General features: G+C 47.2%; 1 protein-coding gene across 2 annotated transcripts in view; it reads left to right on the top strand.

The window, feature by feature from the left end:
- The first annotated feature begins 431 nt into the window (after positions 1-431).
- The window catches only part of LOC110527395 (ubiquitin carboxyl-terminal hydrolase 40), a 29,775-nt gene continuing 18,834 nt past the window's right edge, over positions 432-11,372 (top strand). For both annotated transcript variants that reach the window (XM_090240280.1, XM_021608625.3), the window contains exons 1-18: positions 432-1,229; positions 1,312-1,379; positions 1,477-1,590; positions 1,749-1,913; positions 2,401-2,547; positions 2,693-2,836; positions 2,988-3,116; positions 3,259-3,363; positions 3,482-3,589; positions 3,732-3,947; positions 4,101-4,236; positions 4,457-4,538; positions 4,633-4,804; positions 4,887-4,971; positions 5,081-5,151; positions 5,262-5,620; positions 5,737-5,896; positions 5,996-6,056. In XM_090240280.1, coding sequence (XP_090096406.1) covers positions 1,037-1,229; positions 1,312-1,379; positions 1,477-1,590; positions 1,749-1,913; positions 2,401-2,547; positions 2,693-2,836; positions 2,988-3,116; positions 3,259-3,363; positions 3,482-3,589; positions 3,732-3,947; positions 4,101-4,236; positions 4,457-4,538; positions 4,633-4,804; positions 4,887-4,971; positions 5,081-5,151; positions 5,262-5,620; positions 5,737-5,896; positions 5,996-6,056 — 2,515 coding nt within the window. In that variant the 5' untranslated portion in view covers positions 432-1,036. The remainder of the gene's footprint in view (positions 1,230-1,311; positions 1,380-1,476; positions 1,591-1,748; positions 1,914-2,400; positions 2,548-2,692; positions 2,837-2,987; positions 3,117-3,258; positions 3,364-3,481; positions 3,590-3,731; positions 3,948-4,100; positions 4,237-4,456; positions 4,539-4,632; positions 4,805-4,886; positions 4,972-5,080; positions 5,152-5,261; positions 5,621-5,736; positions 5,897-5,995; positions 6,057-11,372) is intronic.

Raw genomic sequence — 11,372 nt, 5'->3', positions numbered from 1 at the left:
AGTTTGCTCAGGGTTGTGAGGTGCTAACAGTCACCGACAGGGAATTCTTAACACAGAGACAAAAATGCTATCCACGAGTTCATCTGACCCTGGGGAAGTAGACAAATGGCTTCATTGCCAAAATCCCAAAGTATACCTTTAAAATGTGTGGCTTGTGTCAGTGCTTTTACGCAAAAACTGAATAGGTGGTTAAAAGACCAGCAGGTTTGTAGCCACGTACGAACCTTCTTTAAGATTACCAGCAGAAAATGCATCACATTTCAGTTCAGATTTATCAGTTGTGTGTGTTTGAGACATCCACTGGATGACAGACAAGCCATGTTATAAAAACTACAAGAGGCTTGATGCTCTTGCAAAATCGAAGAGAAGACTTGGTGGACATGTAGTTTATTCAGCCGAGGTGCCAACCCCTGATTTTAAAACGACACTACAACTACCACAATGCCCCACTCTACCCTTTGGACATTATGGCTGCGCACTGTTCATCAATGGTGTTTTTATTTACGTTTTTTCGTGTTTTCTCTTATTTAAAACAGAGGAATGTAGACAGAGTTTGGTTTCGAGTATAACTTTCCAAAAAAGCATCAGGATATTTCTGGAGTTAAAGCTCTATTTGCGTCAGGAACGCTGAAACACGTTTTGCTTGATAGCTAACGAGTCAGATAGCCAGGTAGGATAGTTGTCTGTCACCGGTCCGAATTTAGCTGTTGTAAACTCAGTTCACACTAAATTAACTCGTGTTGTAAAGGCAATGATTGTATAGCTTGTTTGTTAACCACTACAATAATTGCTTTTACTCGAGCACAATACGGGAACACACTATTTTTCTATTCATAGCTATGTTTACCCCTGTAAAGTCGTCTTATTTCAGAGTCAGTCCCACTACTATCAACAGAGAGCTAGGCAAGACCAAGATGAGATAGCAAGAGGAGTCATTGGTTAGCTAGCTACGCGATCGTGAACACAATTAGACATTCAATTCAGTCCCCAGAAGGTGCGTTTCACAGGAAAGAGAAACACAGACGCATGCCCAGCCATGTTTGGGAGTCTTTTCGAGGAAGAGGGGGAGGGATATTCTCTGGCTCCCTCCGGAGGTAGAGTTGTAAAGGGGGAAGGGGAGCCACCTCCACCCCGGGGAAGAGTGAACCTCAGTGGGATTAAAAACCAGGGAGGGACGTGCTACCTCAACTCTCTGCTCCAGACCCTGCTCTTCACCCCGGAGTTCAGAGGTGAGAGGTCAAGTCAGGTCACTTGGTGTTCTGTCTTTGGTTCATACTGTATTTGAAATACTGTGTGTGTGTGTGTGTGTAGAGGAGCTGTTCAGTCTGGGTCCAAAGGAATTGGGCTGCCTGGAGGACAAAGACAAACCAGAGGCCAAGGTAAAGAACCAACCATGGGAGTGTGTGTGTTCCTCACTGTGTACATGTCTTTATTTGTATTGGTGTGTTTGAGTAGTACATTAACTCTGTCCCTCAGGTCAGGGTTATTCCATTGGAGCTCCAGAGGCTGTTTGCTCGTCTACTCTTGGTGGACCAACAGAGTGCCTCTACTACTGATCTCACTGACAGCTTCGGATGGAACAACAGCGAGGTAGTGTGTGTGAACACGAGCATGTGAACGAGCGTGTGTATGAATGGCGGTGTGTGTGACGCAGGGACTAAACTAGAGAATGAGGCTTGCTTTATATAATGCTACATCGCTTTCTCCTACAGTATTTTGCTTACCACTCTCTCATCTCTCTCCCGTAGGAGAGCAGGCAACATGATGTGCAGGAGTTGAACAGGATTCTGTTCAGTGCCCTAGAGCACTCCCTGGTGGACACCAGCGGCAGTGCGTTCATCCAGCGCCTCTACCATGGCACCACTGTCAACAGCATTCTCTGCAAAGAGTGTGGCAACATCAGCCAGAGACAGGTTTTTATTTATTTAACCTTTATTGAACTAGGCAAGTCAGTTAAGGACAAATTATTATTCATAATGATGGCCTACCAAAAGGCAGAAAAAAGGTATCCTGCGGGGACGAGGGATTCAAAATATAGGACAAAACACACATCACGACAAGAGAGACAACACTACATAAAGAGAGCTCTAAGACAACAACAGCATGGCAGCAGCACATGCCAACAACATGATAGCAACACAACATAACAGCAGCAGCACGACATGGTAGCAACACAAATCAGGGTACAAACATTATTGGGCACAGACAACAGCACAAAGGGCAAGAAGGTAGAGACAACAATACATCACACAAAGCAGCAACAACTGTCAGTAAGAGTGTCCATGATTGAGTCATTGAATGAAGAGATTGAGATAACACGGGTACATGTGTTTATCTGTACCTGCGCCTATCTTTGTGTTGCTTACACCTCTTTCTCTTGGCTCTCTCTTTCCCTCTCAGGAGGACTTCCTGGACTTGACGGTGTGTGTACGTGGTGTGTGTGGCCTGGAAGGGGCGCTCTGGGACATGTTTGTGGAAGAGGAGATGTTTGAAGGCAGTAACCTCTACCGCTGTGGCCAGTGTGACCAACTAGTCACTGCTGCTAAGGTTAGTAGGAGTATTGGCATGGATTTAAATTGTACTTTTTTTATTCTAGAATTGGTACTGATTCCAGAACTCTCTCTCCCTTGCTCCCTCTTTCCCTCCCTCTCCTCCGTTCTCTCTCTCTCCCCTTCTCGCTCTCCCTCTGCAGTCTGCCAAGCTGAGGAAGCTCCCTCCCTTCCTGACAGTGTCTCTGTTGAGGTTTAACTTTGACTTTGCCAGGTGCGAGCGTTACAAGGAGACTGGTCGCTACACCTTCCCTCTCACCATCAACCTCAGGCCCTTCTGTGAACAGGTACTGGACAACCACACACATTGATCTGCAATGCTTCACTGCCACTTACTCTTGTTTTAACTAAGTCATGTAGAGTACATATAATGTCAAACCATTTAAGAACATGTTATGTCGCATTATAATGACTATGCTATGTCACCCTCTCTCCCAGACTGAAGACGATGACTCGGAGTACTCCTATGAACTCTTCTCTGTCATCATCCATAAGGGAGGCTGTTATGGCGGCCATTACCACGTCTACATCAAAGACATGGACCACCTCGGCTTGTGGGAACCGCCGGTGAGAGAGCGCGGGAGGGAGGAGGAGAGAACAACAATTGCATATCAGACAATCGAGGCTTAGAGTATGTCACTAAATATGCTAATAGTGAATTGTGTGTTTGTGTGTGTCTTTTGTATTTCCGCGCTTGCGTTTGTATCAGGAGGAGGATACCAAACCCAAGGTTCAGAAGAAGAAGGAAGTGAGAGCGTATACTGAGCCGGAGAAAGACGACCCTCTATCTGTACTCTCCTCCATAATAGCCCAGGTAACGCAAAGCATGCTAGTTCAACCCAATGGAACGAGAGCACCACGGGCCACATCATCAGTAGGTCCAGTGACTGTATCTGATCTTAATGTGGTGTTGTTCCCCTCCTGGCCTGTAGGAGGAGAGCAGGAGCGTGCTGCTGGACCAGCTGGGTCAGAGACTGATGGACAAGATCGGTTCTTCCTGGAGCAAGAAGTACAGGAAACTCCACGGCCCCATAGGCAAGGTAGGACATGACTGATGGGCGTCCCCCAAGAGCTCCACAACGCCACATAAACACTTACCTTTCCTTATCTCCTCTACATCGTTCTACATGTTATCCTTCCACTCATCCCCCTCTCCCTCTCGCCTCCTCTCTCCCTCTGCAGTTCCTCCAGAACCACAGTGACGTGTTTGTGTTGGTCAATAACGGCACTCGGGTGGCCCTGAAAGCCAACCCCCCTAGCCCGGTGACCCAGCCCTCCAGCCCAGCCCACACAACCCCTGGCTCTAGCTCTACCCCAGACCCAGTCCACAACAACACAGCCAACCACCTACCAGAACCAGGACTGGAGACAGAACCGAAGACGGCACCAGAACCACAGGTACACTAGTTAGACCTCTCATGGTTCTGCTTTAATGATGGTGTGTCTGCTATGTTGATGCTGCAATTGGTTATGTTTAAATCTTTTTTCTCTCTCTCGCTCTGAATCTCCATTCATCCATGCATCTTTCTTCCTCTCTCCATCTCTCCACAGGGCAGCCACTGGTTTGATCTGAATGACTCCACAGTGACGTCGATCCATGAGAGAGACGTAGAGAAAATGTACCAGGGAAAGGAGAGTGCCTACATGCTGTTCTATAGGAAGACACTGCTACGCAGGCCTTCTGGAGGTACGTGGGTGTTTGTGTGTGTGGGTGGGTGTTTGTGTGTGGGTGTTCGTGTGTGGGTTTGTGTGTGGGAGAGAGGCGTAAGAAGGAAAGGGAGGGAGGGAGAGAGTGAGTGAGCGCAAGGAGCCACATCCAAACTTGATGCGAGTGGGAGAGGAAGAGATGGTGAAGGAGAGACATGAAAACGTACACAGTCTTTCAAATGAGATTTTCCCCCTGGCAGCCCTGAGGAATCCTGGGTATCAGGTTCCCCCTCACCTCTTAGAGATGGCTGAAGAGGAGAACAGAAGACTACAACAGAGACGGTACTCACGTGTACACACACACACACACATAAACGAAGACTGTATTTTGCAATGTTTTGCGGCTATCTGTGTGTATGTGTGTACTCTGCTATAGGGAGGAGTTTGAGGCCAGCAATAACAGTGTTGAGCTGCATCTCCACCTAGCGCCACGCTATAGGTTGGAGAACGGAGCTCTTAAGCCAATCAGCATAGAGCAGAAAGAGGCCACCAACCTCATCTTCGACCGCTGCAGGACCGTAGGAGACCTGCGAATGATCATCTACCAGGTGACATCATCCCTCCGACTCATTAACGCACTTCCTTAATGCCGGCACTGAGCAAAAAGCTCAAACCTGTGTGTGTGTTCAGAAGCAGGATCTCTGGGAGGGAGATATGGCTCTGACTGTGGCCAGAAGTCTGCCAGCCGGCCTTCACCTCTACAACACTCTCACAGGTGAGACATACACACACACACTTAAACACACACACTTAAACACACACACATTTGCAGCATGTCCATTCTGTGCGAGTTGATTCTGAACTTTAGTACGTGTGTGTTTCAGATGACGAGGTGTCTCTTTACAGTGCAGGCATCTTGTCCGGCACTGATCTGTTTGTGTGGAACGGCAGAGAGGTGAGGAGACACACTCTAATCAACACAATCCACCGTTGTACATACTGCTACTGGATGTCCTAGAACCAAAACGGCTGTCGGGTCATATCATATCCCCTTTATTTCCTCAGGTTTGTGGGGCAACTGTCCAAACAGGAGCCGAGTGGGAACCAGTGTTGCTGACCGTGGTTCGCCCCTCTCTGGGAGAAGAAGAGGAGGGGGAGGGAGGAGGAGTGGGAGAAGAAGGAGGCTCGGGGCTGACGAAGCAGTCGAGGGGTTTCGCTGGGAGGGTGACTCTAGGAGAGGTGAGGGAGGCATTAGGGGAGCCACAGGAGAGCCTCCTGTGTCAGGAGAAGAGGGGAGGGGAGGGAGGGGGGGCTAGCGGGTGGAGGGTTTTCCCTCCTGGAGACATGCAAAGGACCCTGAAGGAGCTGGCCTTGAAGGATGGAGACGCACTGCTGGTGCTGGAGCCACAGACACAGGACAGCAGGTGGGCAGGGTGGTGTGTGTGCGCGGCATTGTGTCAGTCTGTGTAAGTGACTGACAGATATGAGGTGTGGTTGGTGTGTTTGCTATGGCTGTGTGTGTAATGTCTCTCTCTCCCAGTGTGTTCAGTGTGAGTGGTGATATGGTAACCGTGACAACACCATCAGACTGTCGCTGGCTTCTGGTGGAATACCGACCAGAGAGAAGAAGAAGAGGAGGGGGGGAGGAAGAGGAAGAGGAGGAGAGGATGAGGGCAAAGGTCCCTGCCTCTGGAAACATGGTGAGCTAGCAAGTGTGTGGGTGCGTGTGGCGGTGGTATGTGTGTTTAGTATGTTAATGTGTGTGTTTAGTATGTTAATGTGTGTGTGTTCTTTTCTAGCTCCTATGTGAGGTGAAACAGAGGGCCATAGCGGAGCTGCAGCTACAGGAGCATCTAGCAGGTCAAATACTGTTACTGTTACCACTCCTACTAGCAGCAGCTATAGGTCAGATACTGATACCACTCCTACTAGCAGCAGCTATAGGTCAGATACTGATACCACTCCTACTAGCAGCAGCTATAGGTCAGATACTGATACCACTCCTACTAGCAGCAGCTATAGGTCAGATACTGATACCACTCCTACTAGCAGCAGCTATAGGTCAGATACTGTTACCACTCCTACTAGCAGCAGCTATAGGTCAGATACTGATACCACTCCTACTAGCAGCAGCTATAGGTCAGATACTGATACCACTCCTACTAGCAGCAGCTATAGGTCAGATACTGTTACCACTCCTACTAGCAGCAGCTATAGGTCAGATACTGATACCACTCCTACTAGCAGCAGCTATAGGTCAGATACTTATACCACTCCTACTAGCAGCAGCTATAGGTCAGATACTGTTACCACTCCTAATAGCAGCAGCTATAGGTCAGATACTTATACCACTCCTACTAGCAGCAGCTATAGGTCAGATACTTATACCACTCCTACTAGCAGCAGCTATAGGTCAGATACTGATACCACTCCTACTAGCAGCAGCTATAGGTCAGATACTGATACCACTCCTACTAGCAGCAGCTATAGGTCAGATACTGATACCACTCCTACTAGCAGCAGCTATAGGTCAGATACTGATACCACTCCTACTAGCAGCAGCTATAGGACAGATACTGTTACCACTCCTACTAGCAGCAGCTATAGGTCAGATACTGTTACCACTCCTAATAGCAGCAGCTATAGGTCAGATACTGTTACCACTCCTACTAGCAGCAGCTATAGGTCAGATACTGTTACCACTCCTACTAGCAGCAGCTATAGGTCAGATACTGTTACCACTCCTACTAGCAGCAGCTATAGGTCAGATACTGTTACCACTCCTACTAGCAGCAGCTATAGGTCAGATACTGATACCACTCCTACTAGCAGCAGCTATAGGTCAGATACTGATACCACTCCTAATAGCAGCAGCTATAGGTCAGATACTGATACCACTCCTACTAGCAGCAGCTATAGGTCAGATACTGATACCACTCCTACTAGCAGCAGCTATAGGTCAGATACTGATACCACTCCTACTAGCAGCAGCTATAGGTCAGATACTGTTACCACTCCTACTAGCAGCAGCTATAGGTCAGATACTGTTACCACTCCTACTAGCAGCAGCTATAGGTCAGATACTGTTACTACTCCTAATAGCAGCAGCTATAGGTCAGATACTGTTACCACTCCTAATAGCAGCAGCTATAGGTCAGATACTGTTACCACTCCTAATAGCAGCAGCTATAGGTCAGATACTGTTACCACTCCTACTAGCAGCAGCTATAGGTCAGATACTGTTACCACTCCTACTAGCAGCAGCTATAGGTCAGATACTGTTACCACTCCTACTAGCAGCAGCTATAGGTCAGATACTGTTACCACTCCTACTAGCAGCAGCTATAGGTCAGATACTGTTACCACTCCTAATAGCAGCAGCTATAGGTCAGATACTTATACCACTCCTACTAGCAGCAGCTATAGGTCAGATACTGATACCACTCCTACTAGCAGCAGCTATAGGTCAGATACTGTTACCACTCCTACTAGCAGCAGCTATAGGTCAGATACTGATACCACTCCTACTAGCAGCAGCTATAGGTCAGATACTTATACCACTCCTACTAGCAGCAGCTATAGGTCAGATACTGATACCACTCCTACTAGCAGCAGCTATAGGTCAGATACTGATACCACTCCTACTAGCAGCAGCTATAGGTCAGATACTGTTAGTGTTACCACTCCTACTAGCAGCAGCTATAGGTCAGATACTGATACCACTCCTACTAGCAGCAGCTATAGGTCAGATACTGTTAGTGTTACCACTCCTACTAGCAGCAGCTATAGGTCAGATACTGTTACCACTCCTACTAGCAGCAGCTATAGGTCAGATACTGTTACCACTCCTAATAGCAGCAGCTATTGGTCAGATACTGTTACCACTCCTAATAGCAGCAGCTATAGGTCAGATACTGATACCACTCCTACTAGCAGCAGCTATAGGTCAGATACTGATACCACTCCTACTAGCAGCAGCTATAGGTCAGATACTGTTACCACTCCTACTAGCAGCAGCTATAGGTCAGATACTGTTACCACTCCTACTAGCAGCAGCTATAGGTCAGATACTGTTACTACTCCTAATAGCAGCAGCTATAGGTCAGATACTGTTACCACTCCTAATAGCAGCAGCTATAGGTCAGATACTGTTACCACTCCTAATAGCAGCAGCTATAGGTCAGATACTGTTACCACTCCTACTAGCAGCAGCTATAGGTCAGATACTGTTACCACTCCTACTAGCAGCAGCTATAGGTCAGATACTGTTACCACTCCTACTAGCAGCAGCTATAGGTCAGATACTGTTACCACTCCTACTAGCAGCAGCTATAGGTCAGATACTGTTACCACTCCTAATAGCAGCAGCTATAGGTCAGATACTTATACCACTCCTACTAGCAGCAGCTATAGGTCAGATACTGATACCACTCCTACTAGCAGCAGCTATAGGTCAGATACTGTTACCACTCCTACTAGCAGCAGCTATAGGTCAGATACTGATACCACTCCTACTAGCAGCAGCTATAGGTCAGATACTTATACCACTCCTACTAGCAGCAGCTATAGGTCAGATACTGATACCACTCCTACTAGCAGCAGCTATAGGTCAGATACTGATACCACTCCTACTAGCAGCAGCTATAGGTCAGATACTGTTAGTGTTACCACTCCTACTAGCAGCAGCTATAGGTCAGATACTGATACCACTCCTACTAGCAGCAGCTATAGGTCAGATACTGTTAGTGTTACCACTCCTACTAGCAGCAGCTATAGGTCAGATACTGTTACCACTCCTACTAGCAGCAGCTATAGGTCAGATACTGTTACCACTCCTAATAGCAGCAGCTATTGGTCAGATACTGTTACCACTCCTAATAGCAGCAGCTATAGGTCAGATACTGTTAGTGTTACCACTCCTACTAGCAGCAGCTATAGGTCAGATATTGTTAGTGTTACCACTCCTACTAGCAGCAGCTATAGGTCAGATACTGTTACCACTCCTACTAGCAGCAGCTATAGGTCAGATACTTATACCACTCCTAATAGCAGCAGCTATAGGTCAGATACTGATACCACTCCTACTAGCAGCAGCTATAGGTCAGATACTTATACCACTCCTAATAGCAGCAGCTAGAGGTCAGATACTGTTACCACTCCTACTAGCAGCAGCTATAGGTCAGATACTTATACCACTCCTACTAGCAGCAGCTATAGGTCAGATACTGATACCACTCCTACTAGCAGCAGCTATAGGACAGATACTGTTACCACTCCTACTAGCAGCAGCTATAGGTCAGATACTGATACCACTCCTACTAGCAGCAGCTATAGGTCAGATACTGATACCACTCCTACTAGCAGCAGCTATAGGTCAGATACTGATACCACTCCTACTAGCAGCAGCTATAGGTCAGATACTGATACCACTCCTACTAGCAGCAGCTATGGGTCAGATACTGATACCACTCCTACTAGCAGCAGCTATAGGTCAGATACTGATACCACTCCTACTAGCAGCAGCTATAGGTCAGATACTGATACCACTCCTACTAGCAGCAGCTATAGGTCAGATACTGATACCACTCCTACTAGCAGCAGCTATAGGTCAGATACTGATACCACTCCTACTAGCAGCAGCTATAGGTCAGATACTGTTACCACTCCTACTAGCAGCAACTATAGGTCAGATACTGTTACCACTCCTACTAGCAGCAGCTATAGGTCAGATACTGTTACCACTCCTACTAGCAGCAGCTATAGGTCAGATACTGTTACCACTCCTAATAGCAGCAGCTATAGGTCAGATACTGATACCACTCCTACTAGCAGCAGCTATAGGTCAGATACTGATACCACTCCTACTAGCAGCAGCTATAGGTCAGATACTGTTACTGTTACCACTCCCTACCACTACCATTACTGGTTCACCAACTTCTTCTCTGATAGAGTTCAGTGTGTCAAATCGGAGGGCCTGTTGTCCGGGTCTCTGGCAGTCTCTATGGGGGTGCCACAGGGTTCAATTCTTGGGCCGACTCTCTTCTCTGTATACATCAATGATGTCGCTCTTGCTGCTGGTGAGTCTCTTATCCACCTCTACATAGACGACACCATTCTGTATACATCTGGCCCTTCTTTGGACACTGTTAACAACCCTCCAGACGAGCTTCAATGCCATACAACTCTCCTTCAGTGGCCTCCAACTGCTCTTAAATACAAGTAAAACTAAATGCATGCTCTTCAACCGATCGCTGCCAGCACCTGCCCGCCCATCCAGCATCACTACTCTGGACGGTTCTGACTTAAAGTATGTGGACAACTACAAATACCTAGGTATCTGGTTAGACTGTAAACTCTCCTTCCAGACTCACATCAAACATCTCCAATCCAAAGTTAAATCTAGAATTGGCTTCCTATTTCGCAACAGCATCCTTCACTCCTGCTGCCAAACATACCCTCGTAAAACTGACCATCCTACCGATCCTCAACTTCTGTGATGTCATCTATAAAATAGCCTCCAACACTCTACTCAACAAATTTGATGCAGTCTTTCACAGTGCCATCCATTTTGTCACCAAAGCCCCATATACTACCCACCATTGCGACCTGTACTCTCTCGTTGCCTGGCCCTCGCTTCATACTCGTCGCCAAACCCACTGGCTCCAGGTCATCTACAAGACCCTGCTAGGTAAAGTTCCCCCTTATCTCAGCTCGCTGGTCACCATAGCAGCACCCACCTGTAGCACGTGCTCCAATAGGTATATCTCTCTGGTCACCCCCAAAACCAATTCCTCCTCTCCTTCCAGTTCTCTGCTGCCAATGACTGGAACGAACTACAAAAATCTCTGAAAGTGGAAACACTTATCTCCCTCACTAGCTTTAAGCACCAGCTGTCAGTGCAGTTTACAGATTACTGCACCTGTACTTAGCCCAAACAACTACCTCTCCCCCTACTGTATTTATTTATTTAGCTCCTTTGCACCCCATTATTTCTATTTCTACTTTGCACATTCTTCCACTGCAAATCAACTATTCCAGTGTTACTGTGTCACTGTTACCACTCCTAATATCATCAGCTATAGTTAAGGTACTGTCACTGTTACCACTCCTAATAGCAGCAGCTATAGTTAAGGTACTGTCACTGTTACCACTCCTAATAGCAGCAGCTATAGTTAA

Source organism: Oncorhynchus mykiss, chromosome 7 (genome assembly GCF_057628025.1).
Source record: "Oncorhynchus mykiss isolate SJ-2025 chromosome 7, ASM5762802v1, whole genome shotgun sequence".
Lineage (NCBI taxonomy): Eukaryota > Metazoa > Chordata > Actinopteri > Salmoniformes > Salmonidae > Oncorhynchus > Oncorhynchus mykiss.
The sequence above is the reverse complement of the archived record's forward strand: the minus strand, read 5'-3'. Positions and strand labels throughout refer to the sequence as shown.